The following is a 26,867-nucleotide window of genomic DNA, read 5'->3' as shown; positions in this document are numbered from 1 at the left end:
CAGGGGTATCATGCGGTAGGTGTTATGCTTGTTGCCAGAGGTATCATGTGCTGGGTTTCAAGCTTGTTGCCAGGTGGTAATATTCATTGCCAGGGGTTTCATGCACTGGGTGTCATGCTCGTTGCTAGGGGGTAATGCTTGTTGCCAGGGATTTCATGAGCTGGGTGTTGTGCTTGTAACCAGGGGGTAATGCTTGTTGCTAGGGCTGTGCTCCCAGTGCCACATATGCCCCCCAGTGCCAGATATTCCCCCACAGTGGCAGGTACACATATGCCCCCCAGTGCCAAATATGCTCCCCCCGTGCCAAATATGCTCCCCCAGTGCCAAACATGCCCCCCCAAGTGCCAAATATGCCTCCCCCAGTGCCAAATATGTCCCCCAGTGCCAAATATGCACCCCCAGTGCCAAACATGCCCCACAAGTGCAAAATATGTTCCCCCAGTGCCAAATATGCTCCTCCCAGTGCCAAATATGCTCTCCCAGTGCCAAACCCCCCGCTGCTGTGCTGTTTTGGGAAGGAGGGACACGGAGGGCACAGTGCGCGCCTCTCCTGTGTCCCTCCTGCGACTCCGGCAGCAGCGACGTGTCTATCAAATGAAGTGCCGGTTTGTGAGCCAATCAGAGCTCACGAACGGGCACTTCATTTAACAGACACGCTGCCGGAGAGACACACAGGAGAGGCGCGCGCTGTGCCCTCCGTGTCCCTACTTCCCAAAACAGAATCAGTGGCGGCGCTAGGGCGCCCCACAGCCCTTTGCGCCTCCAAGCGATCACAGTGGCTGCGGACCCCTAGTTACGCCACTGGTTCCGCACTTCAGATCCTCCAACAACCGCCCTGTAGCCAGGAACCTCAGAGTAGCAGTCAGCCTCTCCTCAGCAGGGATGGCTCTCCGCATCTTGGTGTCCTGCCTCTCGATGTAGGGAGTCACAAGACCCAGCAACTCCTGGAATGTATCGCAATCCATTCCCAGGTAGTTGTGATAATCTTTAGAGTTATTATCCCTAATCTCGGTCAGGAGTGACATGTGAGAGAGAGTCCCCCTCTTCATCAGCCACTCCTTGCTCCAAACAGACCTCACACTCTTCTGTTTCAGATCCCTGTCACGTTTCAGCTTCACATAGCCATAGGCTAACAGAAGTTGATACCTGTAGGAATCCATCACAGAACAGGATAAAGAGCACTTTGTTCAGAAAACCCAAACAAAGCAAAGCACACTAGCAATGTGGAATGCTCGGAAGGTATAAACCAGCCTCATTAATCATAGAGCAGCAGTGTGCACATGGCTAAAATGGCTGCTACTATTTATATGCCTATTTGGCCCAGCCCCCCTAGCACCCTAATCCAGCCCATCAGATATATCTTATGGTTTATGTGAATGCATTGCGATAAATCGCATGCAATATGTCGCCGCGTGACATATCGCATGCAAAAAAAGACACACATGTACCAAATCGTATGGAATCATATGGAACCACTCCCGGGAGAGTTCAAGGGAAATTGCCTACAATTTCAGCCTCAGACATATCGTTGTAGTGTGTGGGGCCCTTTCTGCTTAGCTCTATATGTATCTACCTTTCTTGTAATTGTAGTTGAACTTGGAATTCTTTTCATTGCACTTCAACACAACAAACTACAATTAAACAACTTGATATATCCTCTAACATACCCACATAAAACAAAAGTTTAAAGTTGCTAATACAGCAATAGAAACAATATATCATAAGAGGCTGTGAGTACAAAGGCAAATAAGAGTCAATGCATATTACATATTCCGGGAGCCACTGTGACTGAGAATACAGAACGTTCAGGTACCTGTGTCACATTGTAGTGTATTGTATTGTAGTGCTGAGGTGGAGCAGACCTTGCTGGGTCAGTGTACACTGGTGGAGCATAGGGCCTAGGTGGTCATTCCGAGTTGATCGCTCGCTAGCTGTTTTTAGCAGCCGTGCAAATGCTAAGCCGCCGCCCTCTGGGAGTGTATTTAGCTTAGCAGAAGTGCGAATGAAAGGATCGCAGAGCGGCTACAAAAAAAAATTGTGCAGTTTCAGAGTAGCTTCAGAACTACTCAGCGCTTGCGATCACTTCAGACTGTTTAGTTCCGGATTTGACGTCACAAACATGCCCAGCGGTTGTCCAGCCATGTCTGCATTTTTTTGAACACTCCCTGAAAACAGCCAGTTGACACCCAGAAACGCCCACTTCATGTCAATCACTCTGCGGCAGCCAGTGCGACTGAAATGCTTCGCTAGACCCTGTGTGAAACTACATAGTTCGTTGTAATAGTACGTCGCGCGTGCGCCGCATGCGCAGAAGTGCCGTTTTTTTTGCCTCATCGCTGCACAGCGAACGAATGCAGCTAGCGAAAAACTCGGAATGACCACCCTAATTCAGAAATGTACGCAAATGCCTTTTGCAGCTGTGATTCGGTATGCAGCAGGTGTGTGAAAACAAATGTCGCAGCTCTTGGTATTTGTACTCATACGACCACTGGAGGTGACTCAGATCCACCGCTTGTGCAGGAAGACACAGGGCCTAATTCAGACCCGATCGCAGCAGCAAATTTATTTGCTAATGAGCAAAACCATGTGCACTGCAGGTGAGGCAGATATAACATTTGCAGAGAGAGTTAGGTTTGGGTCGGTTATTTTGTTTCTGTGCAGGGTAAATACTGGCTGCTTTATTTTTACACTGCAATTTAGATTTCAGTTTGAACACATCCCACCCAAATCTAGCTCTCTCTGCACGTTATACCTGCCTCCCACCCCCTGCAGTGTACATGGTTTTGACCATTAGCTTACAAATTTACTGCTGCGATCAGGTCTGAGTTAGGCCCACAGTCATTTTCCTTGAGAAAGGGAAGAAGCTGAAGGTATGAACATTGTATAGATCTTCTTGCACCAGTTTTACAGAAGCCTCATATCACTATGCAGTGCTCTTTTTAATGTTGTGGTGACCAAATTTGCTACAAGATGACTGAGCCCTGCTCACTTGTTACCTACACATTAATACCCCTCTCAGACCGCCTGAGGCAGGTCACACCAGGGAGCCTAGCATGGGAGCTCCCAGGGTGCGACCCGCCGCCGCTGTCTGCAACCCAGCATATTGCTAGGTTGGTGACATCAGCGGTGACGCAGCGGGGGTGGTGCTTGGAGATCACATGATCTCCAAGCGCCGCCCATACACACAGTGAACGGGAAACAGGTTGCATCAACCCGGCTCCCGTTCACACCGCACAGTGAGCCGGGTTAACCACGTGTTCAACCCTGCTCGCTACCAGGGTTGAAATACCAGGTCGCTTGACCCGGTATTCCAACCCTTGGACCTTTCAGACCGCACATGAACCCGTGTTCATTATTTGTGGTCTGAAAGGGGTATAACATGTAAGAGTTGGCTAAGCTGAAATAGTCTGCAGCCACTTATTGCCTGCCTACTCTGTCTGTATTTTACCTCTTCTGTAAAAGGAAATAAAATGTTCTGACTTCAGTCAAATGCACCTAAAATCAGATTTATTGTAAATCCAAGACAGTGGGCCTAATTCAGACCTGATTGCTGCTGTGCGAATTCTAAATCTCTCTGCACATGTTACATCTGCCTGACCTGCAGTGCACATGGGCCCTCATTCCGAGTTGTTCGCTCGTTATTTTTCTTTGCATCGGTGCGATTAGTCGCAAACTGCGCATGCGCAACGTTCGCAGTGCGCCTGCGCCAAGTAAATTTGATAAAAAGTTTGGTATTTTACTCACGGAGTAACAGAAGAGGTGAAATACCTTCCTTACATGTGGAGTGAGCAGAGACATTAGCTTAAGAATATGCTTCTGAAATCATCATTCAATGCCATCTTGCTAGCATCTGTTTAGTAGCAGGCCATCTCCTCTTGTGAAAACCGTAGAGGATGAAAAGAGAATTTGTCTTTCTAATGGCACTGGTACGATACATGTAGATACTTAATGCCCGCACTACGTCCAGCGACGCATCTCCCGCAGAAAATCCAGATTTCTGAAAAACCGGGACCATAATATCTTCATTAAGGTGGAATAGAGATCACCCCTTAGGAAGATACCCAGACCTAGTTCTGAGAACTACTTTATCTGGATAACATCAGAAAAGGAGATTAACATGACAGTGCTCCTAAATCTGACTCTCTTCTAGCTAATGCCATAGTCAGCCAAACGAGAACTTTATAGCTGTCAACCATTTAAAATCCACTTCACCTAGTGGTTTAAACAGAGCAACTTGACAGGCTTTGAGGACTAGATTCCCTGACCCTGTAGTAGGAAAAAGGGAAGGTTGAATGCGCAGCATCCCCTGGGAAAAAGTGCGCACATCCTTCAATTTGGCATTTTTCTTTCGGAACCATACAGTCAATGCTGACACTTGTATTTCCAAGGAAGCCACCACTAAACCTTTATCTACTCCTGTCTGAAGGAATGCTAAAACCCTGGAAACTCTGCAAGATTTCGGGGGTCCATACCTCTTTTACTGCACCAATGAATATAAGCTTGCCATATTTGGTGAAAAATACTAGTCAAGGAAGTTTTTCCTTGCTCTGAGCATTTGTGAGAATCCTCTGGACCTCAGTATATAGATTTCAAGAGCCACACCATCAAAACAGTTGATCCAGATATTTCCTATATATTAGCCCAGATCTGTGACTTTGTGCCTCATTTGCTAATGCTGGGCGGAGTCACAACACTGGGCGGAGTTAGTCAAATGAGTCACAGATCTGGGCAAATCTATAGGAGACTAGGAGCAGAAGCAGATGGTATGGGCATGGCACAGGCAGGGGTGCATACCTCCCAACTTTGTTCAGGCAGAAGGACACACGCGTGGCGAAAAGGGGGCATGGCCAACAAAAAGGGGCGTGGCTTCATGGGAGGACCCACGATCGCGAGCCACGCCCCGTTTTCGTCAGTGAGGGGGCTTGCCCAGCGCTTTGTGAGCTGCTGGCATGCCCCCAGGGGCGGATTATGAGTCCGGGTGGCCCAGGGCACTTGAGACAGGGGGGCCCTATCTCATTGCTGTGCCTGCTGCGGGTTTGGGGGTGTGACCACGCCCCCTTATGCAACTTCCAGGATTTTGTTTTTTTATATGGGATCTTGGCCCCTCAGCTAGGGGTAAATCCAGAGGGAGTGGTCGCTCCCCCCTACACACCCGCACAGGCAGAAGAAAGCAGGGAGGCTGCTGCCTCCCTGCAACACCACAGACCTGCCAACACGCAGCAGCGTGTGCTGACTGTAGCACAATGCTGCTGCTATTGCTGGCAGGACGGGGGAGCTTCAGAGCTGGTACAGAGCCGGGGGCCCCCCTAAAACTGTGGGGCCCAGGGTACATACCCCCTGGCCCCCCCTTAATCCGGCTCTGCTGCCGGACCTCCTCCTAATCCGTAACCCCCTGATGCCCCCTCTCCCTCTGTCTCCACTAAGTAGACGCTGTGCGCATGCGCACAGCGTCTATTCACCGCTGCTCTGCTAAGCAGAAAAGCAAGTACAGGAGTTTCCCAACTGTCTCACCCCCCCACTGCGGGACACTGCGGCCCTTGGGTGGGACAGCGGGACAGACCCAAAAAAATGGGACTCTCCCGCGAAAATCGGGACAGTTGGGAGGTATGAGGGTGTGTGAGGGGGTCATCCACCCCCCATATATGTCTCCCCCCACACCTGCCCCCCCCTCCACCCACAGCATCTGCAGACACCCTCTTCCATCCGCGGTCCCACCCCTCCCCTACCCACGGCACCCCTGCACCCGCCCCTCCACCACCTGCAGCGCCTCCGGACCCCCTTCCCCATCCGCCGCACCACCCGCACCTGCCCCTCCCCCACCTGCGGCACCTCCGGACCCCCTACCCCACCCCCGGCACCCCGCCGCTTCCTATCCCACAGCACCTCCGGAACCCTCACCCGTCCGCAACATCCCTGCACCTGCCCCTCCCCCACCCGTGGCACCCCTGCCCCTCCCCCACCTGCAGTGCCTCCGGACCCCTCCCCCATCTGCAGCCCCCACTCCTCTGCCCTTCCCCCACCCGCAGCACCTCCCGACCCTTCCCCATCCGGGCCCCCCCCCGGCATCCATCCCCCCTCCACCTGCAGCATCTACTGACACCCTCCCCCATCCGCAGTATACCCCGCACCCGCTACATTCTGTACATCGTGCCCTGCAGGTGCTGTTCACGCCGTCGCAAGGGGCTGCGTCTCCTTCACCATCACACGCCCTTTCATTGTGCAATATTTAACCACTAACAAAGGAATGCAGGTAATACTCCATATAATACAAATATTAAACCCCAGAAAGGCATGCAAGGGTTAAGGGGGCGTAGCCCCTTGCGACGGTGTGAAGAACGCCCGTAGGGCGCGATGAAGCACCTAGTCTGTAATAATCAAGGACCCTGTCTTAGTCTGGGCGTAGAGGAAACAAGAGAAGGTATTCAACATTTTCTGCAGATCCGTGTACCAACGCCTTCTGGGCCAAGCCGGGGCTTATTAGAATCCCGGCATCTTTGTTGTATTTTCCTCACTATCCTGAGTAGCAGGATGATTTGAGAAACACATAAGAGAAATAAAATTCCCGTTCAAAAGACATCCACAAAGATCACTTCCTTTGTTCCTGACCCGATTATGGCTTTTGTTCAGACGGGAAACCATTAGAATTATCTTTGGCCAAGCCCATTTGTCTACCCGAGTCTGAAATGACTTTAGGGTGCAAAGCCCATTCAGTTACCTGAATGGCGTGTCGAATGAGATATCAGTTCTTCAGTTTAAGACTCCCAGAACAAACCCTGCGGACAAGGCTGGAAGATGGGAATTCTGCACACTTTAGTATGTGATTTACCTCCTTTCTTGCTATTTATCTGCGTGTTCCTCTCTGAAAGTTGAGGTACACTAAGCCATTTCCTTGTCCTTGCGGATCTGGACCGATCTTCCTTTAGGAATGTCCCGTGCCTGAATCAGGACCCAGTATATGGCCCGAAGTGCTAACAGATTTATTAGCAGGGACCTTTCTTCTGTGGTCCATAATCCCCGGAATCATAATTTTCCAGACAATGGCCTCCATAGCCGTGAAGACTTGCATTTGTTGTCAGGATTTCCCCACCTGATATCCAAAAAGAAAAAGGTATCCTCTGATCTAGATGGAATGTCTGTAGCCCCCAGGCTACTTCTTACCTTTTTTTTGTCAGTACCACCTACTGGCCTACCTACACCACCTGGTATTCACAGATGGTCTTGCGCTCAGAGAATTTTAACCAGGTACAACACTGCTCAATTTCCAACATCAATTGAGATTGGACATATCCAGTGTGATGCGGCCTTAGATGGAGGAGAAGCTGAAAAAGTCTTGAGTGGAATTATGCCCACTCCACCATGTGTATTGTTAACACCATCAAACCCATCATTCGCATTGCTGCGTGAATTGATATTGTTTGATATTGTAACCACTCTCCTAGCTTTGCCCTGGATATCTTGTTCCGAGGTAACTACTTTCTGCAAACTTGAATTCAGTATAGCCCCACCGTGAGTTATGTTACGGAACCAGAGATGATCCCATTTACGAACCACCTGTGCCTCTGCAGACAAGTTATTTGTATGTTGTAGATGACACAGAACCTTTCCTGTATTTGTGTCAGGATAAGAGCGTGGTCAAGGTATGGCAATTTTCTTAACCTCAACTAATGGAGATAAATTGCCATAATCATTTTGGTAAATACTCTGGGGCTGTGGCTAACCCAAAGGGTAAGGCCTAATTGAACTTTTGCTGAAGGATGGTAAACCTTGAGATAACACTGATGGACAGTGTTATAGGAGCCTGAAGGTAAAATTCCTGACTTATCCAGGAATACCATGTATTATATTGGCTTCCCACCCAACTATGGAGTTGCCTCCACGTGAACCATGTTACCCAAATTTTTCCGTTTTTGAAATTGATATTGGGGCGCGGGATTGTTTTTGACCCAGGTGGGAATAACCCCCCCATTGTGCATGGGATACTGGAATGACTAATCCTGACAAAATATTTTCTGAATTGCTTCATGCAAATCCCTCGCCCCGCCTCTACCCGAGACGGGCTGAAACCGAAAACCTTTAAGGAGAATGGTCCCAGAAGGGAAAGTATAAGCCTATAGATACCGCTTCTTGCACCCAGGCATCTATTTGTAGACTGCTATCAAATCTGTGCAAACTGAAGAAGTTGGCCCCTTATCCTTCTGGAATCCGCCAGAAGGAGACCCGCACCATCATGCTGATGGCCTCTGGTTGCCTTTGCTTCTTTGCCTTACCAAACTTATTGTATTGAGGCTGTTACATTCCTTTATGACTGACAAGGCCGAACCGGACCCCTAGATATGGGGTTATTATGTGGAAGGAAACGTGACCTTCTTGGAGTCTGTTTCTGACTCCGGAATAATTGTTAACTCCTTCCCAAACAGAAACTTCCAGCCAAGGCAGTTTTCAGAACCTTCTTAGATTCTGAATCAGCTTCCCATGTATGTGAACCAAGCTGCTCTCGAACAACTATTGTTATGCTGATGCCCTAAAACATTAGTGTCCATATGAGCTATATGGGCTTCTTACTCCCTTGACGGCGCTGAAACCTGTCTTCCAGTACCTCAGCCCAATGTACCTACAGCACCTGGTATTTCAAGGTGGTCTCCATTCCAAGAACTAACCAGGCCCAACACTGCTTAGCTTCCAAAATCTAGTGAGATTGGGCCTATCAAGTGTGGTATAGCCATAGATTGCATGGTGAAGTCATGGCTGGCCTTATGACTGCCCCAGACAAAGACAATATGGTCTTATTCTTTTGAAGGCAGAGGCCCTATAGATTTTTGCATTATCAATGACATGCATATCTATTTTGGGAGGCACTTCCCTATTTTAAACAGTCCCTAGCTGGAAAAAGATATTGGAATCCCATTTACCGGGCATTCTATTTTATTGGGTGTAACCCAAACCTTTTTCCTGAATTCTGCCCTCGTGAGGAGGCCCTTTTGGGACGTTTAAACACAAGTGCCTTATTTTTTACTCCAGGCTCTGCTGCCTCTATCGACAGACTACACTTTTTTACACTAATTTATTCAGCTTATTTATTTAGATGATATCTTTTACATGTTCTTCATATGCTAAAGTACAGTATATAGAGCTTTCATCGTCTGATGATTATAATGTGTAGCCTGTGAAGTCGATGATTTATTTACATTCGGTTCATCAGCTTGTCTTATTGGAGATGCTGTTGGGGATATACCACAAGCAGTGAGCAGCATGTGTTAATAATGTAAGAATTAACATTTCAGCTAAACTGTACAAGGTCTGTGCAAACATCGCCTCAATGGGTCTATCTATACCTGATGTAGATCAGGAATGTATTATGCTAAACAGCAAATCATTTTTACACATAACCATCCTGTACTAGATCATAGAGGATAATACAGTTTTTGCCAAACAACAACATATGAGTTTTTTTGTCAGTGTATGCCCCCCTTAGACATGATAAATACTCAGCACTTTCACAGTGTACTACACAATTTGTGACTGTAACCACTTTTCTCTAAAGTGATATGTGTGACCCTTCCCATGCACCTGCATTAAGGATCAGAAGATCAACCGACAATCATTTATATTAAATCAGCATCACACTAGCAGTCAGTCACGTTATACATATATATATCATATGAGCAGATTATTAACTACAAACATCTCAAAGCATGTAGGAGTACATATTACTGAATTCTGTTCTATACAGATCTTTAACGTATTCAGACGCATTGCGAAGAAAACCACAGTAATGTACATAAAACTCATATGCAATAGGCACTAAAGTTAACTATTCATACTAACAAAAGTAGATAGAATTTTAGTGCTGTATAACCCGTACTCAATAGAGTGGGATACAGAGAGACTCACCTAATTTCCAAGATCGATCAATACGTTAGCGAACGCTACTAGTGTACACTGCTGCTCCGGGAATTTTTAGTGAACACAGACGCTCAGTGAATACACTGTGTATGCAGACGCACCGGTCCGCGACCCGGTCTCCTCGCGATAAGCTTAGTGTACACCGACGCAGCGGCCTATGCTGCGACCGAGACCCCTCGTGGTAGCGTCTGAAATGGAAGTGAGGCAACAGTTCATGGCGGGAGACGCACAGAAACTGGTCATGAACTGGGGGGAGGGGCGACCAGGAGAGTGTCTGACTCCCCACTGCTGAAATCAACTCTAGGGATCGCAGCCTCATACTATTCCTGGCGCCTTATGATCCCTAAAGCCTAGCGCTGGAGCACCCGTGGTGACAGCGCGCCAGCTACTGTTTGGTAGTCTCCTCCCAATACTGTGCGGCTGTGTCTGTATTCCCCTTCTAAGTGGAACCGATGCCTTACCTTCTCCCAGTGCACCGGCCACAGCCTGGTAACGTCTGCTGAACCCGCTAGTATATCCGACACAGATGTCCGTCGAGACAGCACTTGTACCGTGGGTAAGCGTTGTTGCGACCCGGCGGAGAGTTGTTGGAGCGACTCTTTCCAATATGCGTGTAAGACGCTGTTAGGAAAGATCACTCAGAAAACATAGACTATAAAAATAAATTAATAAAGCTTAGGGCTGCCAAGAACAGCAGCCCTGTGACCATGGTCCGGCTCCTGCCGCACCAAACAAATAACTGATTTGCCTGAGTCAGTGGGCGGATATATATGGACAAGCCCGTTGCATCCTGGGAGGACTGAAAGCTTGTGATCGTTTGGTGCCAATCCGCTGTCGCTCCATCATATCCCAATGTTATCCTGTGGATAACCTGTGGACCCTGCCGGAGAAAACCTCTACGTCACAAAACTGTAATATATATCCCACTATTATATCTCCTCTGCTTTCACTCTTACATATGCAAAAAATGTTGTTGACAGCCTATAGCATATCAAGAGACACAGGGGTCTATTCATGTACATAGCGAAAATCGAATTGTCACTTAACACTATGCATCACATCAATTTGATGCGCTATATAGCTTTGATAAGTAGCAATTCATGTATACTTACCCTTCCGGCGATGCGATCTGGTATCCTGGGCTCCAGTGGTCCCGTCTTCTCCTGTGGCCCCCCTGCGCTGCTTGGACTCCACACTGCAACATGGACGACCTTCTTTCTTCCTCTACACAATTCTCTCCTCTCAGGCCGATGTTAGCATGAAAAAAGAATAATGTATATATGTGTAATAAAGTTTTGATTATAATCAAATCTATCTTATTGCCGCACACATTCACACGGAGAAGATGATATTCATCCACCGAAGAGGCGTACCCCAACTCACTTTCCAAACGGTAGGTTTAAACACATAAAGGTATCTTTTGCTCACCACTGTGTCAGAAAACATCAATTTGGTGATAATCCCCTTTGCCAGAAAGATAAGCGTACCTCACTCACACAATTACACAACGACCAGCTGAGAGTGTGGACTCTTCATTATACCACCTAGACTTATCGTGGTTGAAATTATGTTTGGTGCCGACTCTGGGATAAACCATATACGGGGATAAGATGATGGTAACAACTTACACATCAAGCCTTCGAAATAAACCTAGATGCGTTTGATCATAATCACTTTTCGCGTGAGTAGGGTACGCCTTATATTCATAGCTAAAAAAATATACGCTAAAAACGAGATTTATGGTAAGAACTTACCATTGTTAAATCTCTTTCTGCGAGGTACACTGGGTTCCACAGGGAATAACATCGGGGTGTAGAGTAGGATCTTGATCCGAGGCACCAACAGGCTAAAAGCTTTGACTGTTCCCAGAATGCATAGCGCCGACTCCTCTATAAACCAGTCCAATGCAGTAGCAGGTAAAAGAGACGACAACCGTTAGTAGCCACATACACCACATTCTCACGACAGGAGAAGGTGTCAGTGGCTAATACCACACAAACCCAAAGAAGCTAAGTGCGTCAGGGTGTGCGCCCTGTGGAACCCAGTGTACCTCGCAGAAAGAGATTTAACAACGGTAAGTTCTTACCATAAATCTCGTTTTCTGCTGCGGGGTACACTGGGATCCACAGGGAATAACATCGGGGATGTCCTAAAGCAGTTCCTCATTGGAGGGGGACGCACTGTAGCGGGAACAAGAACGGCGTCCAAAGGAAGCATCCTGGGAGGCAGATGTATCGAAGGCATAGAACCTTATGAACGTGTTCACTGAGGACCACGTAGCTGCCTTGCACAATCGTTCAAAGGTCGCACCACGGCAGGCCGCCCAAGAAGGTCCAACCGACCGAGTAGAATGGGCCTTGATGGTAGCAGGAGCTAGAAGGCCAGCCTGTACATAAGTATGTGCAATCACCATTCTAATCCATCTGGCCAGGGTCTGCTTGTGAGCAGGCCAGCCACGTTTGTGAAAACCAAACAGAATCAGACTTCCTGATAGGAGCTGTCCTTTTCACATAGATACGGAGAGCCCGTACCACATCCAAAGGCCGCTCTTTGGAAGACAATTCAGGAGAGACAAAGGCCGAAACCACAATCTCCTGATTAAGGAGGAAAGAAGACCACCTTAGGTAGGTACCCAGGACGTGTTCTAAGAACAAGACAAGGCACCCAAATCCGACACCCATCTAGCAGAGGCAATAGCCAGCAGAAACAATATCTTAAGGGAAAGCCACTTAAGGTCTGCAGATTCAAGAGGCTCAAACGGAGACTCTTGTAATGCCTCCAGAACCACCGACAAATACCAAGGAGCCACTGGTGGGACGTAAGAAGGTTGAATCCGTAACACACCCTGAGTGAACGTATGAACATCATGCAGAGTGGCAATTTTTCTCTGAAACCAAACCGACAAGGCAGAAATATGAACTGCAGGGCGCTGGGGCTAATTAGTTCAGGACTGGGAAACTGCTGGGAAGCGAGTCACTGAGTGATAGGAAGCCGAGGTTGTATAACTGTGAAGGATGTTCGTAGGTTGATATAAGGACGAAACTGAAGAATTGTGAAGATGAGTTTGTAGAATGATGCGATGGCAAGGCTGAAGAGCTGTGAAGACTGGTTGCTGGAAGGTATGAAGGTGAGGATGAAGAACTGATAAAACTGGATGCTGGATGATTTGAAGACGTGGATGAAGAATTGATAAAACTGGATGCTGAATGATTTGAAGACGTGGATAAAGAACTGTGAAAACTGGATGCTGGATGATTTGAAGACATGGATGAAGAACTGAGAAAACTGGGTGCTGGATGATTTAAAGACGTGGATGAAGAATTGTGAAAACTGGATGCTGGATGATTTGAAGATGTGGATGAAAAACTGTGAAAACTGGACACTGGCGAACCACCACGGGGATCCTGCGGAATCCGAAGGCACCGGTGGGAGAGCGGGCGACTGTGGCCGCACACGGAAGTGCTGGTGGGCGTTATACGGTGAGAGTCGGCGGAGGACTCGGAGAGCCAGACAGGACCAATTAACCGGAAATACACAGAACAAGCTGCGGGAGCACAGAGCTAAGGCACAGAGTAACTACAACAAAGCACTGGCACAACATGCAAAAATCCCAGCCTACTTATAGGCAGCAGGGGATTAGGATTGGCTGTCACTCACCCATCACGCTCATTGGTGCTGCACTTTGGTCTCCAACATGGCCGCCCCCATACTGCAGACACACAGGGAAGCTTTTGCCACTAGGTCCTCCCTCTTGCCTCCCGGAAGCAGTCACTCCCGCCGCCGACCGCGTTGCACTCCCTGCAGCCCAGCTCCGCAGCCAGCCGACCGGACCCCAGGACCCGCCTCCACAGCGGTAAGTGCCGCGGCTTGACAGGGCTTAGCGGTTTTAGAAATGCGACCCTGTTTCGGGTACGCCTGACCTTTTGCTTTTCTTGAAGGAGCAAAAGGAAGTACTCTTAGCCTTCGGCACCGAAGGAGCAGTACTAGGTAGACACGCTGTTTTAGCAGAAGCTAAGTCAGCCACTATCTTATTGAGGTCCTCTCCAAAAAGAATGTCTCCCTTAAAAGGGAGCCCCTCCAGGGTTTTCTTAGAATCCAGATCCACAGACCAGGATCGCAACCATAAAATCCGGCGAGCCAAAAAGGACGTAGTAGAAGCCTTGGCCGCCAGAATACCGGCATCAGAAGCCACCTCCTTAATGTAATCAGAGCCTGTGACAATATATAAAAGGCATTGTCTAGCATTATCAGAAAAGTGGGAAGGCAGCTCCACTTCCACCTCCTGAGCCAATGCTTCAATAGCCTCTTCAGCCCATGTCGCTGCAATAGTGGGCCGATGCACAGAACCAGCTAGGGTGTAAATCACTTTTAAACACCCTCCACATGATTATCCATCGGTTCTTTCAGAGAAGTGACGGTAGTGACACGCAGAGCAGAGGACACCACCAGCCGCGCCACTTGCGAATCCACTGGTGGGGGTGTTTCCAAATTTTTACTTCGCTCCGCAGCGAGGGGATAGCGAGCCAGCATCTTTTTGTGAGGTGTGAATTTCTTCCTGGATTTTCCCAGGATTCCTGACGTATGTCAACTAAATGGTCAGAATGAGGTAAAACTTGTTTAATAACCTTCTGACGTTTAAATCTGTCCGGTTTCTTAGAGGTAGCATCAGGCTCTGGGTCATCAGTAATCTGAAGAATTAGCCTGATAGCCTCCAAGAAGTCAGGATCATCCACCTAAGAGACCGATTCCCCATCAGAAGTATCTGGATCAGTGTCTGTGGGGTCAGTATACACGCCATCCTCATCACACGAGGTGTCTGGGACGTGAGTGGATTGTGAGGAAGTAATGGCCTGCTTAGAGGACCTCTTCGTCTTAGGCGGGCGAGGGTTAGATTTCTGTTTAGTCAGTGAGTGGTTCAATTGCTGTAACTGAGTGGACAGGTGATCTGCCCATGGCGGATTAACCGCAGGGACCATAAGCAGTTGTACCAGCACATGCGGTCCCATAGGGGGCGTAAGTCGTTACCAGCGTACTTAATAATGTGGAGGAAGTAGCCCAAGGTGGGTCGTTATGAACCCCCATTGCTACAGTTCCACTGGGGGCAGGGAACCACCAGAACCTGAACCCTCTGCTGCTATGTTTTCCTCTAATGTGTCTGTAGCGTCACCGCCACGCAATGTGGGATCAGCCCCAGCTCCGTCGCCCCTTGTTGCTGACATATCTGAAAGTACAATTCACGGGCAACACAGTACAATATCAGCAGCCTAATACCTTAACAAGAACCCCCTGTGCAGTGTATTAGCACAGACAGAGAATTCAGGAGGTATATGGTGACTGAAAATCACAGAGAAAAATACACAGTAAGTATATCCTGTGAAACACCTATATTAAACAATAACCCTGACGCACCTAGCCCCCTCAGGGTACAGAATATAGGGATAGCAATCTGAGTGAGATACACGAAATGGAAGTCACGCAGCAGCTGTATATGCACACACACGTAGTCACAGGTACAATGCAGAAATTATGACATGCAATAAAACTGCACTGGACTAGCAATACATACAGCTATACAATTAATAGATATATCAATGAACAGTAAATACTGGATGTATGTCACAGGGTACTCGTACTATATAACCCTGACTAAATGCACTGTTTCTTAACTAACACTGTCAGCAGACATGTATGAATACTTAAGTGTCCAGTATAATGCACAGCGCTGACATGCAGGCGGCTTTACAGAGGAGGATTTGCCCAAACAGTCCCAGGATCAGCTCAGCTTGTGGAAATGGCGCCCAAACGCTGACAGGGAGTGAGGGGGAGAGAGAGATGCAGCTCCAGGACAGTAACATTTACTCTAAATGGCGTCCTGGGCTGGGGGACGGGCTACAGGTCAGAGACTTATTCCCTTGCTGGACTTCACCACCGGGTACTGTGGGCCATATAACAAACGGTTTTTAGTAAATCCGACCTGTGGACTTCACCACCGGGTACTGTGGGCTTATATAAACGGTTTATGAGAGAAAACCGACCTGTGCCCTTGCCCTGGTGGTCTAGTGGGGTCCCTGTACTGCCAGTGTCCACGACAGCGTGCACGGCCCGCCTCCCACCGGCCGCGCCGGATCGCGGTTTCCAGCGGGTCCCACCTGGGGGACCCTCTTACCTCCTCCCTAAGCGCGGCCACGCAATCCTGGAGAACTTCGGTGGTGTGTGTGTCTGACTGATGAAAACTGGAGTCTCCGCTGTAAGTACCCGGCAACTAGGGCGCGGGAGTATACAGCACCGCTTGGGGAGGTGATGGAGCTGCAGCAGGAGATGTCTGACTGACATCTAACACTAACAGTGTCTCTGCTGCAGTCCTTGAAGTCTTCAAATTTCACTTAAAAAAGATCTTCCAAGGGCTACCTGAGCAGCCCACCTGTTGTATGCCTGCACTGCATGCATGGCACCAACTACAAAAACTGAGCTCCTGTGCACGGAGGCGGGGTTATAGAGGAGGCGGCGCTATGCATTCTGGGAAGTCAAAGCTTTTAGCCTGTTGGTGCCTCGGATCAAGATCCTACTCTACACCCCAATGTTATTCTCTGTGGAACCCAGTGATCCCCGCAGCAGAAAGAAACCTTTATGTGCTTCTATCAAACCTCAGTTGTGTGAGCGAGGTACGCTTATCTTTCTGGCAAAGGCGTTCATCACGAATTGATGTTTTCTGTTAAAACTACCGTTTGGAAAGTGAGTTGGGGTACGCCTCTTCAGTGGATGAATAACATCTTCTTTGTGTGAATGTGTGCGGCAATAAGAGAGATTTGATTATAATCAAAACTTTATTACACATACTGTGTATACATTATTCTTTTTTCATGCTAACATCTGCCTGAGAGGAGAGAATTGTGTAGACTAGGAAGCAAGAAGGTCGTCCATGTTGCAGTGTGGAGATCTAGTCCATCTATATACCTCAGGGACGTATTGTTGAGTATATACATTTTTGGTTGGAGTAAGTGCCTGCTATCTTGAGTCCTACAAATTTTTATCCAAATCTGTACTATTATTTGAACTTGTGGTGAGGTTCAACTGTGGTGAATCTGTTTGCGGGTTGCTTCTAGTGCACCATTTACTGGGGATTCACAAACCATTTCTCATTCTTGTCCTACTGGAGAAGTCAGGAATTCTCCACGGTAACCAGCTTTGTGAATAGCCCAAAGCAAAATAGGGCTTTTCTCTGTTTTATGAATCAACCCCACAGATTGAACACATAAAGAGTAACAGATACCTTCATCCATCCATACCAAATATGTATGGATGAAGTTTAGGCACTGGGGAAGGAGAGGGGGTTAGGCACTAGTGGGGTTGATATGGTTAGGCACTTGGGGGGAGTTAGCCCTAGCCACTACCCCGGAAGGTTAGGGTAAGGTAAAAATACTTACCCCCTATGAGGTCAGGATCTTTAGTGTTGGGATGCCGCTGTTGGTCATGTGACCACTGGCATCCTGACAACCAGAATGTCATACTGAACCCACATTAACACAAGTGTGCCCCAAGAAAACAACTCTAGCTTTTTCTGTTACATTCTGCTGACCTTTGAATGCTGCATTATATTTAAGACTAGATGCCACACAGGAAGGCCTTAATAATACAAGATTCTCCTGATTGGCTGCCGGTCCGCGAGCTCTGATTGGTTCACGAACCGGCGGCTGGTTTCTAGTCCTACACGCTGCCGCTGCCATCCGCCGCGCTCTCCTCCTGAGTCCCTGTCCTAACAGCTGAGACACGCTGCCGCCGGACTGAGCGGTGGCGTGTCTCACAGAGAAGCGGGTGGGCCGGAGCAAACGGCTTTGCAGGCCTTATATGGCCCGCGGGCTGGAGGTTCCCCACCCCTGCTTTAAACCGACACACTCATGAATTACACAGGTTCTATGTGGCTAATTAAAACCAGCTAAAATGCTTACTTAAATGAAGCCAGCAACAGAAACTGTGTAATTCATGAGTGTCCCAGTTTAAAGGGATAGTACGGTAAGCCTAAGCATAGGCATAATGGGACCAGGCAATCGTGGTGGTAGAAGTACCCGTAGTCTGTTGTACCGTGCTAGAAAGAGGGCTGGGAAGGGATATCACAATGTTGACCTCACCTTTCATTCTTTATGCAAAATTACCTTTGCTATGAAAAGAACACCTGTCTGGGCATATAATAGTGTATATATTGCTGATTTTCAAAACATTATTTTATGGGGAAAATACCCAACTATTATATTTGGTCCAATATGGTATCAAAATTAAAAGCAACCTAGTCTGAAAATATAATTATAATAAATCCATCCAAGTAAACTAAGAAATAAAACTAAAATGATTCATAGTCATAGGGAGGTATGGGCAGAGGAGGGCGATTAGAGTACAGGGGTGGGACAGATGGAGGCACATGGGATTTGGGTACAGGTAATGGAAAGAGGATTTGAGTATAGCAGAGGAACAGACTGAGGGTTAGAGGCACAGGGGGATATGGGTACAGGGGACAGACTGGTAGAAAGTTTGAAGGACCTGGGAATCTGGGTACAGGAGGGAGGGGTTGTAGTAACTGGGGGTTACATGTATAGGGGACGGACCGGTTGAGGCAGAGATTTTGGTACAGGGGAGAGATGGCTAGACACTCAGGGGCATTGGGCACAGGCGAGGTGGGTGGAGGTACAGGTGGATTTAGGTAAAGGGGGGGGGGGTGGAGGCACAGGTAGATCTGGATGCTGGTGAGGGATGTATAAGGGTACAGGAGGATTTGGATACAAGCCAGGGAAGGGAGGGTGGAGGAATAGGTGGATATGGGTACATCCGAGGTATAGGTGGATTTGGATACAAGGTATAGATGAAAACAGGTGGAATGACTGAGGGATTTATGTCCAGGTATGGATGGATGTAAACGCAGGAGGTCAGAGATGTACGGGTACCACAGGGGAATATGGCTTTAGGGTTCGGTAGGGACAGTTGGAAAGCTTGTCAGAGTTTGTATGCAGGTGGAGTTAGGATCAATCTCATCATCTCCCTTGTCAGCCGCTCTCCTCCCTCCCCGCACTCCGAAATAGCATCAACCTCTACGCCGCATCCTGGCGATGTTTTTCTGCTGTTCCGGATTCCCAGCATGCCCCGCGCTGACGTCACCATTCTCCCAAGATGGCGGCGGACAGTGATGTGAGTGACTGGCTGATCCCAGTGACTGCTCTGCCCCCGTAGTCTGCGTACACAATATATATACTCTGTCCCTCTATATACTCTGCCAGTGTCCCCTGCCCGTCACTCCTCTATATATGTATATAATGCTTAGGCTTTCCATCCTGTCCCTTTAAACCGAAACACTCATAATTTACACAGGTTCCGTGTCAGACAAACTTCATGCCTGCATTTCATCTGATTGTAATCAGCCACAGATGCTGGGTAATTTATGAGTGCACCTGTTTAAAGGGATAGTATGGTAAGTCTAATAATGTATAGCATATCCCCTTTTTTTCTGTATACTCTGCTGTCTGCCTGCCCATCTATATACTCTGTCATCTATCTGCCTGAGCCTGACCCTCCGTATACTCTGTCATCTATCTGGCTGACCATCCGTATACTCTGTCATTTGTCTGTCTGACCCTCTGTATACTCCGTCATTTGTCTGCCTGACCCTCCATATACTCCGTCATCTGTCTGGCTGACCCTACATATACTCCGTCATCTGTCTGACTGACCCTCTGTATACTCTGAACTTTTATTTATTTTTTTGTTTCTGTGCATATATTGTTTCTTATGCTTTGATTGTGTAATTTATATGTGAATTTGTCTCCTCTCTGTGTCCATTTGTGCACTTGTATATGACCCTCTCTCATCTGCACTTGTATATATGCCCTCCTCTGTCTCACATCTGCACTTGTATATTCCCCCCTCTGTCTCACATCTGCACTTGTATATTCCCCCCTCTGTCTCACATCTGCACTTGTATATTCCCCCCTCTGTCTCACAGCTGCACTTGTATATGCCCCACTCTGTCTCACGTCTGCACTTGTATATTCCCCCCTCTGTCTCACATCTGCACTTGTATATTCCCCCCTCTGTCTCACAGCTGCACTTGTATATGCCCCACTCTGTCTCACGTCTGCACTTGTATATGCCTCTATGTGTCTCACGTCTGCACTTGTATATGCCTCTATGTGTCTCACGTCTCCACTTGTATATGCCCCCCTCTGTCTCACGTCTCCACTTGTATATGCCCCCGTCTGTCTCACGTCTCCACTTGTATATGCCCCCCTCTGTCTCACATCTGCACTTGTATATGCCCCCCTCTGTCTCATGTCTCCACTTGTATATTCCCCTCCTCTGTCTCACGTCTCCACTTGTATATGCCTCCATCTGTCTCACGTATGCACTTGTATATATGCCCCCCTTTGTCTCGCATCTGCATTTGTATATTCCCCCCCTCTGTCTCACGTCTGTACTTGTATATATGCCCCCTTCTGTCTCACATCTGCACTTGTATATGCCCCACTCTCTCACATCTGCACTTGCATATGCCCCACTCTCTCACATCTGCACTTGCATATGCCCCGCTCTCTCACATCTGCACTTCCATATGCCCCACTCTCTCACATCTGCACTTCCATATGCCCCACTCTCTCACATCTGATTTTCTTTATGCCCCCTTCTGTTTCACATCTGCACTTGTATATATGCCCCCCTCTGTCTCACATCTGCACTTGCATATGCCCCACTCTCTCACATCTGCACTTCTTTATGCCCCCCTCTATTTCACGTCTGCACTTGTATATGCCCCCGTCTTGCACTTGTATTTGCCCCACTCTGTCTCACGTCTCCACTTGTATATACCCCCCTCTGTCTCACGTCTCCACTTGTATATGCCCCACTCTGTCTCACATCTGCACTTGTATATGCCCCACTCTGTCTCACATCTGCACTTGTATATGCCTCACTCTGTCTCACATCTGCACTTGTATATGCCTCTATGTGTCTCACGTTTCCACTTGTATATACCCCCCTCTGTCTCACGTCTCCACTTGTATATGCCTCCATTTGTCTCACATCTCCACTTGTATATGCCCCCCTCTGTCTCATGTCTCCACTTGTATATGCCCCCCTCTGTCTCACATCTGCACTTGTATATGCCCCCCTCTGTCTCATGTCTCCACTTGTATATGCCCCCCTCTGTCTCACATCTGCACTTGTATATGCCCCCCTCTGTCTCATGTCTCCACTTGTATATTCCCCTCCTCTGTCTCACGTCTCCACTTGTATATGCCTCCATCTGTCTCACGTCTGCACTTGTATATATGCCCCCCTTTGTCTCATATCTGCATTTGTATATTCCCCCCTCTATCTCACATCGGCATTTGTATATTTCCCCCTCTGTCTCACATCTGCACTTGTATATGCCCCACTCTGTTTCACGTCTGCACTTGTATATATGCCCCCCTCTGTCTCACATCTCCACTTGTATATTCCCCTCCTCTGTCTCACGTCTGCACTTGTATATTTCCCCCTCTGTCTCACGTCTACACTTGTATATTTCCCCCTCTGTCTCACGTCTACACTTGTATATTTCCCCCTCTGTCTCACTTTTGCAATTGTATATGCCCCACTCTGTCTCACGTCTGCACTGTATATGCCCCCCTCTGTCTCATGCCTCCACTTACATATGCCCCCCTCTGTCTCACATCTGCATGTGCACTATGTGTGTGTACCCCTATCTCATAAATCTGCATTTATACATCTCTCTCAAATCTGCACTTGCATGTGTTCTCATCTGTCACATCTGCACTTGTATATGCCCCACTCTGTCTCACATCTGCACTTGCATATGCCCCGCTCTCTCACATCTGCACTTACATATGCCCCACTCTCTCACATCTGATTTTCTTTATGCCCCCTTCTGTTTCACATCTGCACTTGTATATATGCCCCCCTCTGTCTCACATCTGCACTTGCATATGCCCCACTCTCTCACATCTGCACTTCTTTATGCCCCCCTCTATTTCACGTCTGCACTTGTATATGCCCCCGTCTTGCACTTGTATTTGCCCCACTCTGTCTCACGTCTCCACTTGTATATACCCCCCTCTGTCTCATGTCTCCACTTGTATATTCCCCTCCTCTGTCTCACGTCTCCACTTGTATATGCCTCCATCTGTCTCACGTCTGCACTTGTATATATTCCCCCCTTTGTCTCATATCTGCATTTGTATATTCCCCCCTCTGTCTCACATCAGCATTTGTATATTTCCCCCTCTGTCTCACATCTGCACTTGTATATGCCCCACTCTGTTTCACGTTTGCACTTGTATATATGCCCCCCTCTGTCTCACATCTCCACTTGTATATTCCCCTCCTCTGTCTCACGTCTGCACTTGCATGTGCCCCACTCTGTCTCACGTCTGCACTTGTATATTTCCCCCTCTGTCTCACGTCTACACTTGTATTTCTCTATCGTCCTAAGTGGATGCTGGGGTTCCTGAAAGGACCATGGGGAATAGCGGCTCCGCAGGAGACAGGGCACAAAAGTAAAGCTTTTACAGGTCAGGTGGTGTGTACTGGCTCCTCCCCCTATGACCCTCCTCCAGACTCCAGTTAGATTTTTGTGCCCGGCCGAGAAGGGTGCAATTCTAGGTGGCTCTCATAAAGAGCTGCTTAGAGAGTTTAGCTTAGGTTTTTTATTTTACAGTGATTCCTGCTGGCAACAGGATCACTGCAACGAGGGACAGAGGGGAGAAGAAGTGAACTCACCTGCGTGCAGGATGGATTGGCTTCTTGGCTACTGGACATGAAGCTCCAGAGGGACGATCACAGGTACAGCCTGGATGGTCACCGGAGCCACGCCGCCGGCCCCCTCACAGATGCTGAAGCAAGAAGAGGTCCAGAATCGGCGGCTGAAGACTCCTGCAGTCTTCTTAAGGTAGCGCACAGCACTGCAGCTGTGCGCCATTTTCCTCTCAGCACACTTCACACGGCAGTCACTGAGGGTGCAGGGCGCTGGGGGGGGGGCGCCCTGGGAGGCAAATGAAAACCTTTAAAAAGGCTAAAAATACCTCACATATAGCCCCAGAGGCTATATGGAGATATTTACCCCTGCCTAAATGTACTAAATAGCGGGAGACGAGCCCGCCGAAAAAGGGGCGGGGCCTATCTCCTCAGCACACGGCGCCATTTTCTGTCACAGCTCCGCTGGTCAGGAAGGCTCCCAGGTCTCTCCCCTGCACTGCACTACAGAAACAGGGTATAACAGAGAGGGGGGGCAAAATAAATGGCAATATATTAATATAAAAGCAGCTATAAGGGAGCACTTAATCATAAGGCTATCCCTGTCATATATAGCGCTTTTTGGTGTGTGCTGGCAGACTCTCCCTCTGTCTCCCCAAAGGGCTAGTGGGTCCTGTCTTCGTATAGAGCATTCCCTGTGTGTCTGCTGTGTGTCGGTACGTGTGTGTCGACATGTATGAGGACGTTATTGGTGTGGAGGCGGAGCAATTGCCAAATATGAGGATGTCACCTCCTAGGGGGTCGACACCAGAATGGATGCCTTTATTTGTGGAATTACGGGATAGCGTCAACTCGCTTAAGCAGTCGTTTGCCGACATGAGGCGGCCGGACACTCAATTAGTGCCTGTCCAGGCGCCTCAAACACCGTCAGGGGCTGTAAAACGCCCCTTGCCTCAGTCGGTCGACACAGACCCAGACACAGGCACTGATTCCGGTGGTGAAGGTGACGAATCAACCGTATTTTCCAGTAGGGCCACACGTTATATGATTTTGGCAATAAAGGAGATGTTACATTTAGCTGATACTACAGGTACCACTAAACAGGGTATTATGTGGGGTGTGAAAAAACTACCAGTAGTTTTTACCGAATCAGAAGAATTAAATGACGTGTGTGATGAAGCGTGGGGTGCCCCGATAAAAAACTGCTAATTTCAAAGAAGTTATTGGCTTTATACCCTTTCCCGCCAGAGGTTAGGGAGCGCTGGGAAACACCTCCTAGGGTGGACAAAGCGCTAACACGCTTATCAAAACAAGTGGCGTTACCCTCTCCTGAGACGGCCGCACTTAAAGATCCATCAGATAGGAGGATGGAAAATATCCAAAAAGGTATATACACACATGCAGGTGTTCTACTACGACCAGCTATTGCGACTGCCTGGATGTGCAGTGCTGGGGTAGTTTGGTCAGAGTCCCTGATCGAAAATATTGATACCCTGGACAGGGACAATATTTTACTGTCGTTAGAACAAATAAAGGATGCATTTCTTTATATGCGTGATGCACAGAGAGATATCTGCACACTGGCATCACGGGTAAGTGCTATGTCCATTTCGGCCAGAAGAGCTTTATGGACACGACAGTGGACAGGCGATGCGTAGAGGAGTTATTTGGGGTCGGTCTATCGGATTTGGTGGCCACGGCTACGGCCGGGAAATCCACCTTTCTACCTCAAGTCACTCCCCAACAGAAAAAGGCACCGACCTTTCAACCGCAGCCCTTTCGTTCCTTTAAAAATAAGAGAGCAAAGGGCTATTCATATCTGCCACGAGGCAGAGGACGAGGGAAGAGACAGCAACAGGCAGCTCCTTCCCAGGAACAGAAGCCCTCCCCGGCTTCTACAAAAGCCTCAGCATGACGCTGGGGCTTCACAAGCTGACTCGGGGGCGGTAGGCGGTCGTCTCAAGAATTACAGCGCGCAGTGGGCTCACTCGCAGGTAAATCCCTGGATCCTGCAGATAATATCTCAGGGGTACAGGTTGAAATTAGAGACAGAGCCACCTCGCCGTTTCCTGAAGTCTGCTTTACCAACGTCCCCCTCAGAAAGGGAGACGGTTTTGGAAGCCATTCACAAGCTGTATTCTCAGCAGGTGATAGTCAAGGTACCTCTTCTACAACAAGGGAAGGGGTATTATTCCACTTTTTTTGTGGTACCGAAGCCGGATGGCTCGGTAAGGCCTATTCTAAATCTGAAGTCCTTGAACCTGTACATAAAGAAGTTCAAGTTCAAGATGGAGTCACTCAGAGCAGTGATAGCGAACCTGGAAGAAGGGGACTTTATGGTATCCTTGGACATCAAGGATGCGTATCTCCACGTTCCAATTACCCCTCACACCAGGGGTACCTCAGGTTCGTTGTACAAAACTGTCACTATCAGTTTCAGACGCTGCCGTTTGGTTTGTCCACGGCACCTCGGGTCTTTACAAAGGTAATGGCCGAGATAATATTTCTTCTTCGAAGAAAAGGCGTTTTAATTATCCCATACTTGGACGATCTCCTAATAAGGGCAAGGTCCAGAGAACAGCTAGAGATGGGTTTAGCACTATCTCAAGAGGTGCTAAAGCAGCACGGATGGATTCTGAATATTCCAAAATCCCAATTAATGCCGACAACTCGTCTGCTGTTCCTGGGGATGATTCTGGACACAGTTCAGAAAAAGGTTTTTCTTCCCGAAGAAAAAGCCAAGGAGTTATCTGACCTGGTCAGGAACCTCCTAAAACCAGGAAAGGTGTCGGTACATCAATGCACAAGAGTCCTGGGAAAAAATGGTAGCTTCTTACGAAGCAATCCCTTTCGGCAGATTCCAGGCAAAGGGATCTGTTGGACAAATGGTCAGGGTCGCATCTTCAGATGCACCTGCGGATAACCCTGTCGCCGAGGACAAGGGTATCCCTTCTGTGGTGGTTGCAGGAGGCTCATCTATTGGAGGGCCGCAGATTCGGCATGCAGGATTGGATCCTGGTGACCACGGATGCCAGCCTGAGAGGCTGGGGAGCAGTCACACAGGGAAGAAATTTCCAGGGAGTGTGGTCGAGCCTGAAAAAGTCTCTTCACATAAGCATTCTGGAACTAAGAGCAATCTACAATGCTCTAAGCCAGGCGGAACCTCTGCTTCAAGGAAGACCGGTGTTGATCCAGTCGGACAACATCACGGCAGTCGCCCATGTAAACAGACAGGGCGGCACAAGAAGCAGGAGGGCAATGGCAGAAGCTGCCAGGATCCTTCGCTGGGCGGAGAATCACGTGATAGCACTGTCAGCAGTATTCATCCCGGGCGTGGACAACTGGGAAGCAGACTTCCTCAGCAGACACGACCTTCACCCGGGAGAGTGGGGACTTCATCCAGAAGTTTTCCACATGCTATTAAACCGTTGGGTAAAACCAATGGTGGACATGATGGCGTCTCGCCTCAACAAAACACTGGACAGGTATTGCGCCAGGTCAAGAGATCCGCAGGCAATAGCTGTGGACGCGCTGGTAACACCTTGGGTGTACCAGTCGGTATATGTGTTTCCTCCTCTGCCTCTCATACCAAAGGTATTGAGGATTATACGGCAAAGAGGAGTAAGACTAGTGGCTCCGGATTGGCCAAGAAGGACTTGGTACCCGGAACTTCAAGAGATGGTCACGGACGATCCGTGGCCTCTACTTCTGAGAAGGGACCTGCTTCAGCAGGGTCCTTGTCTTTTTCAAGACTTACCGCGGCTGCGTTTGACGGCATGGCGTTTGAATGCCAGATCCTAAAAGGAAAAGGCATTCCAGAAGAAGTCATTCCTACCTTGATAAAGGCAAGGAAGGAAGTCACCGCGAAGCATTATCGCCGTATTTGGCGAAAATATGTTGCGTGGTGCGAGCAGCGGAGTGCTCCGATGGAGGAATTTCAACTGGGTCGTTTTCCTACATTTCCTGCAATCAGGATTGTCTATGGGTCTCAAATTGGGATCTATTAAGGTTCAAATTTCGGCCCTATCAATATTCTTCCAAAAAGAATTGGCCTCAGTCCCTGAGGTCCAGATTTTTATCAAAGGAGTACTGCATATACAGCCTCCTGTGGTGCCTAAGGTGGCACCGTGGGATCTAAATGTAGTTTTAGATTTCCTCAAATCCAATTGGTTTGAACCACTAAAGAATGTGGATTTGAAATATCTCACATGGAAAGTGACTATGTTACTGGCCCT

At 48.3% G+C, this 26,867-nt stretch overlaps 1 protein-coding gene and 1 pseudogene across 3 annotated transcripts in view; one reads left to right on the top strand and one right to left on the bottom strand.

The window, feature by feature from the left end:
* Window positions 1-8,608: 8,608 nt before the first annotated feature.
* Window positions 8,609-8,727, bottom strand: LOC134946373 (5S ribosomal RNA; annotated as a pseudogene).
* A 10,247-nt stretch (window positions 8,728-18,974) lies between these two features.
* RAB3GAP1 (RAB3 GTPase activating protein catalytic subunit 1) overlaps window positions 18,975-26,867 on the top strand; it is a 289,227-nt gene continuing 281,334 nt past the window's right edge. The window contains exon 1 of one of the 3 annotated variants that reach the window (XM_063933781.1): window positions 18,975-19,077. In XM_063933781.1, the coding sequence (XP_063789851.1) occupies window positions 19,060-19,077 (18 nt within the window). In that variant the 5' untranslated portion in view covers window positions 18,975-19,059. Of the gene's footprint in view, window positions 19,078-19,143; window positions 19,358-26,867 lie in introns of those variants that run through there. The other 2 variants (XM_063933783.1, XM_063933782.1) reach the window with 2 other exon arrangements.

Source organism: Pseudophryne corroboree, chromosome 7 (genome assembly GCF_028390025.1).
Source record: "Pseudophryne corroboree isolate aPseCor3 chromosome 7, aPseCor3.hap2, whole genome shotgun sequence".
Classification (NCBI taxonomy): Eukaryota; Metazoa; Chordata; class Amphibia; order Anura; family Myobatrachidae; genus Pseudophryne; species Pseudophryne corroboree.
Note: the sequence above shows the minus strand (reverse complement) of the source record. Positions and strands in the feature narration are given on the sequence as shown.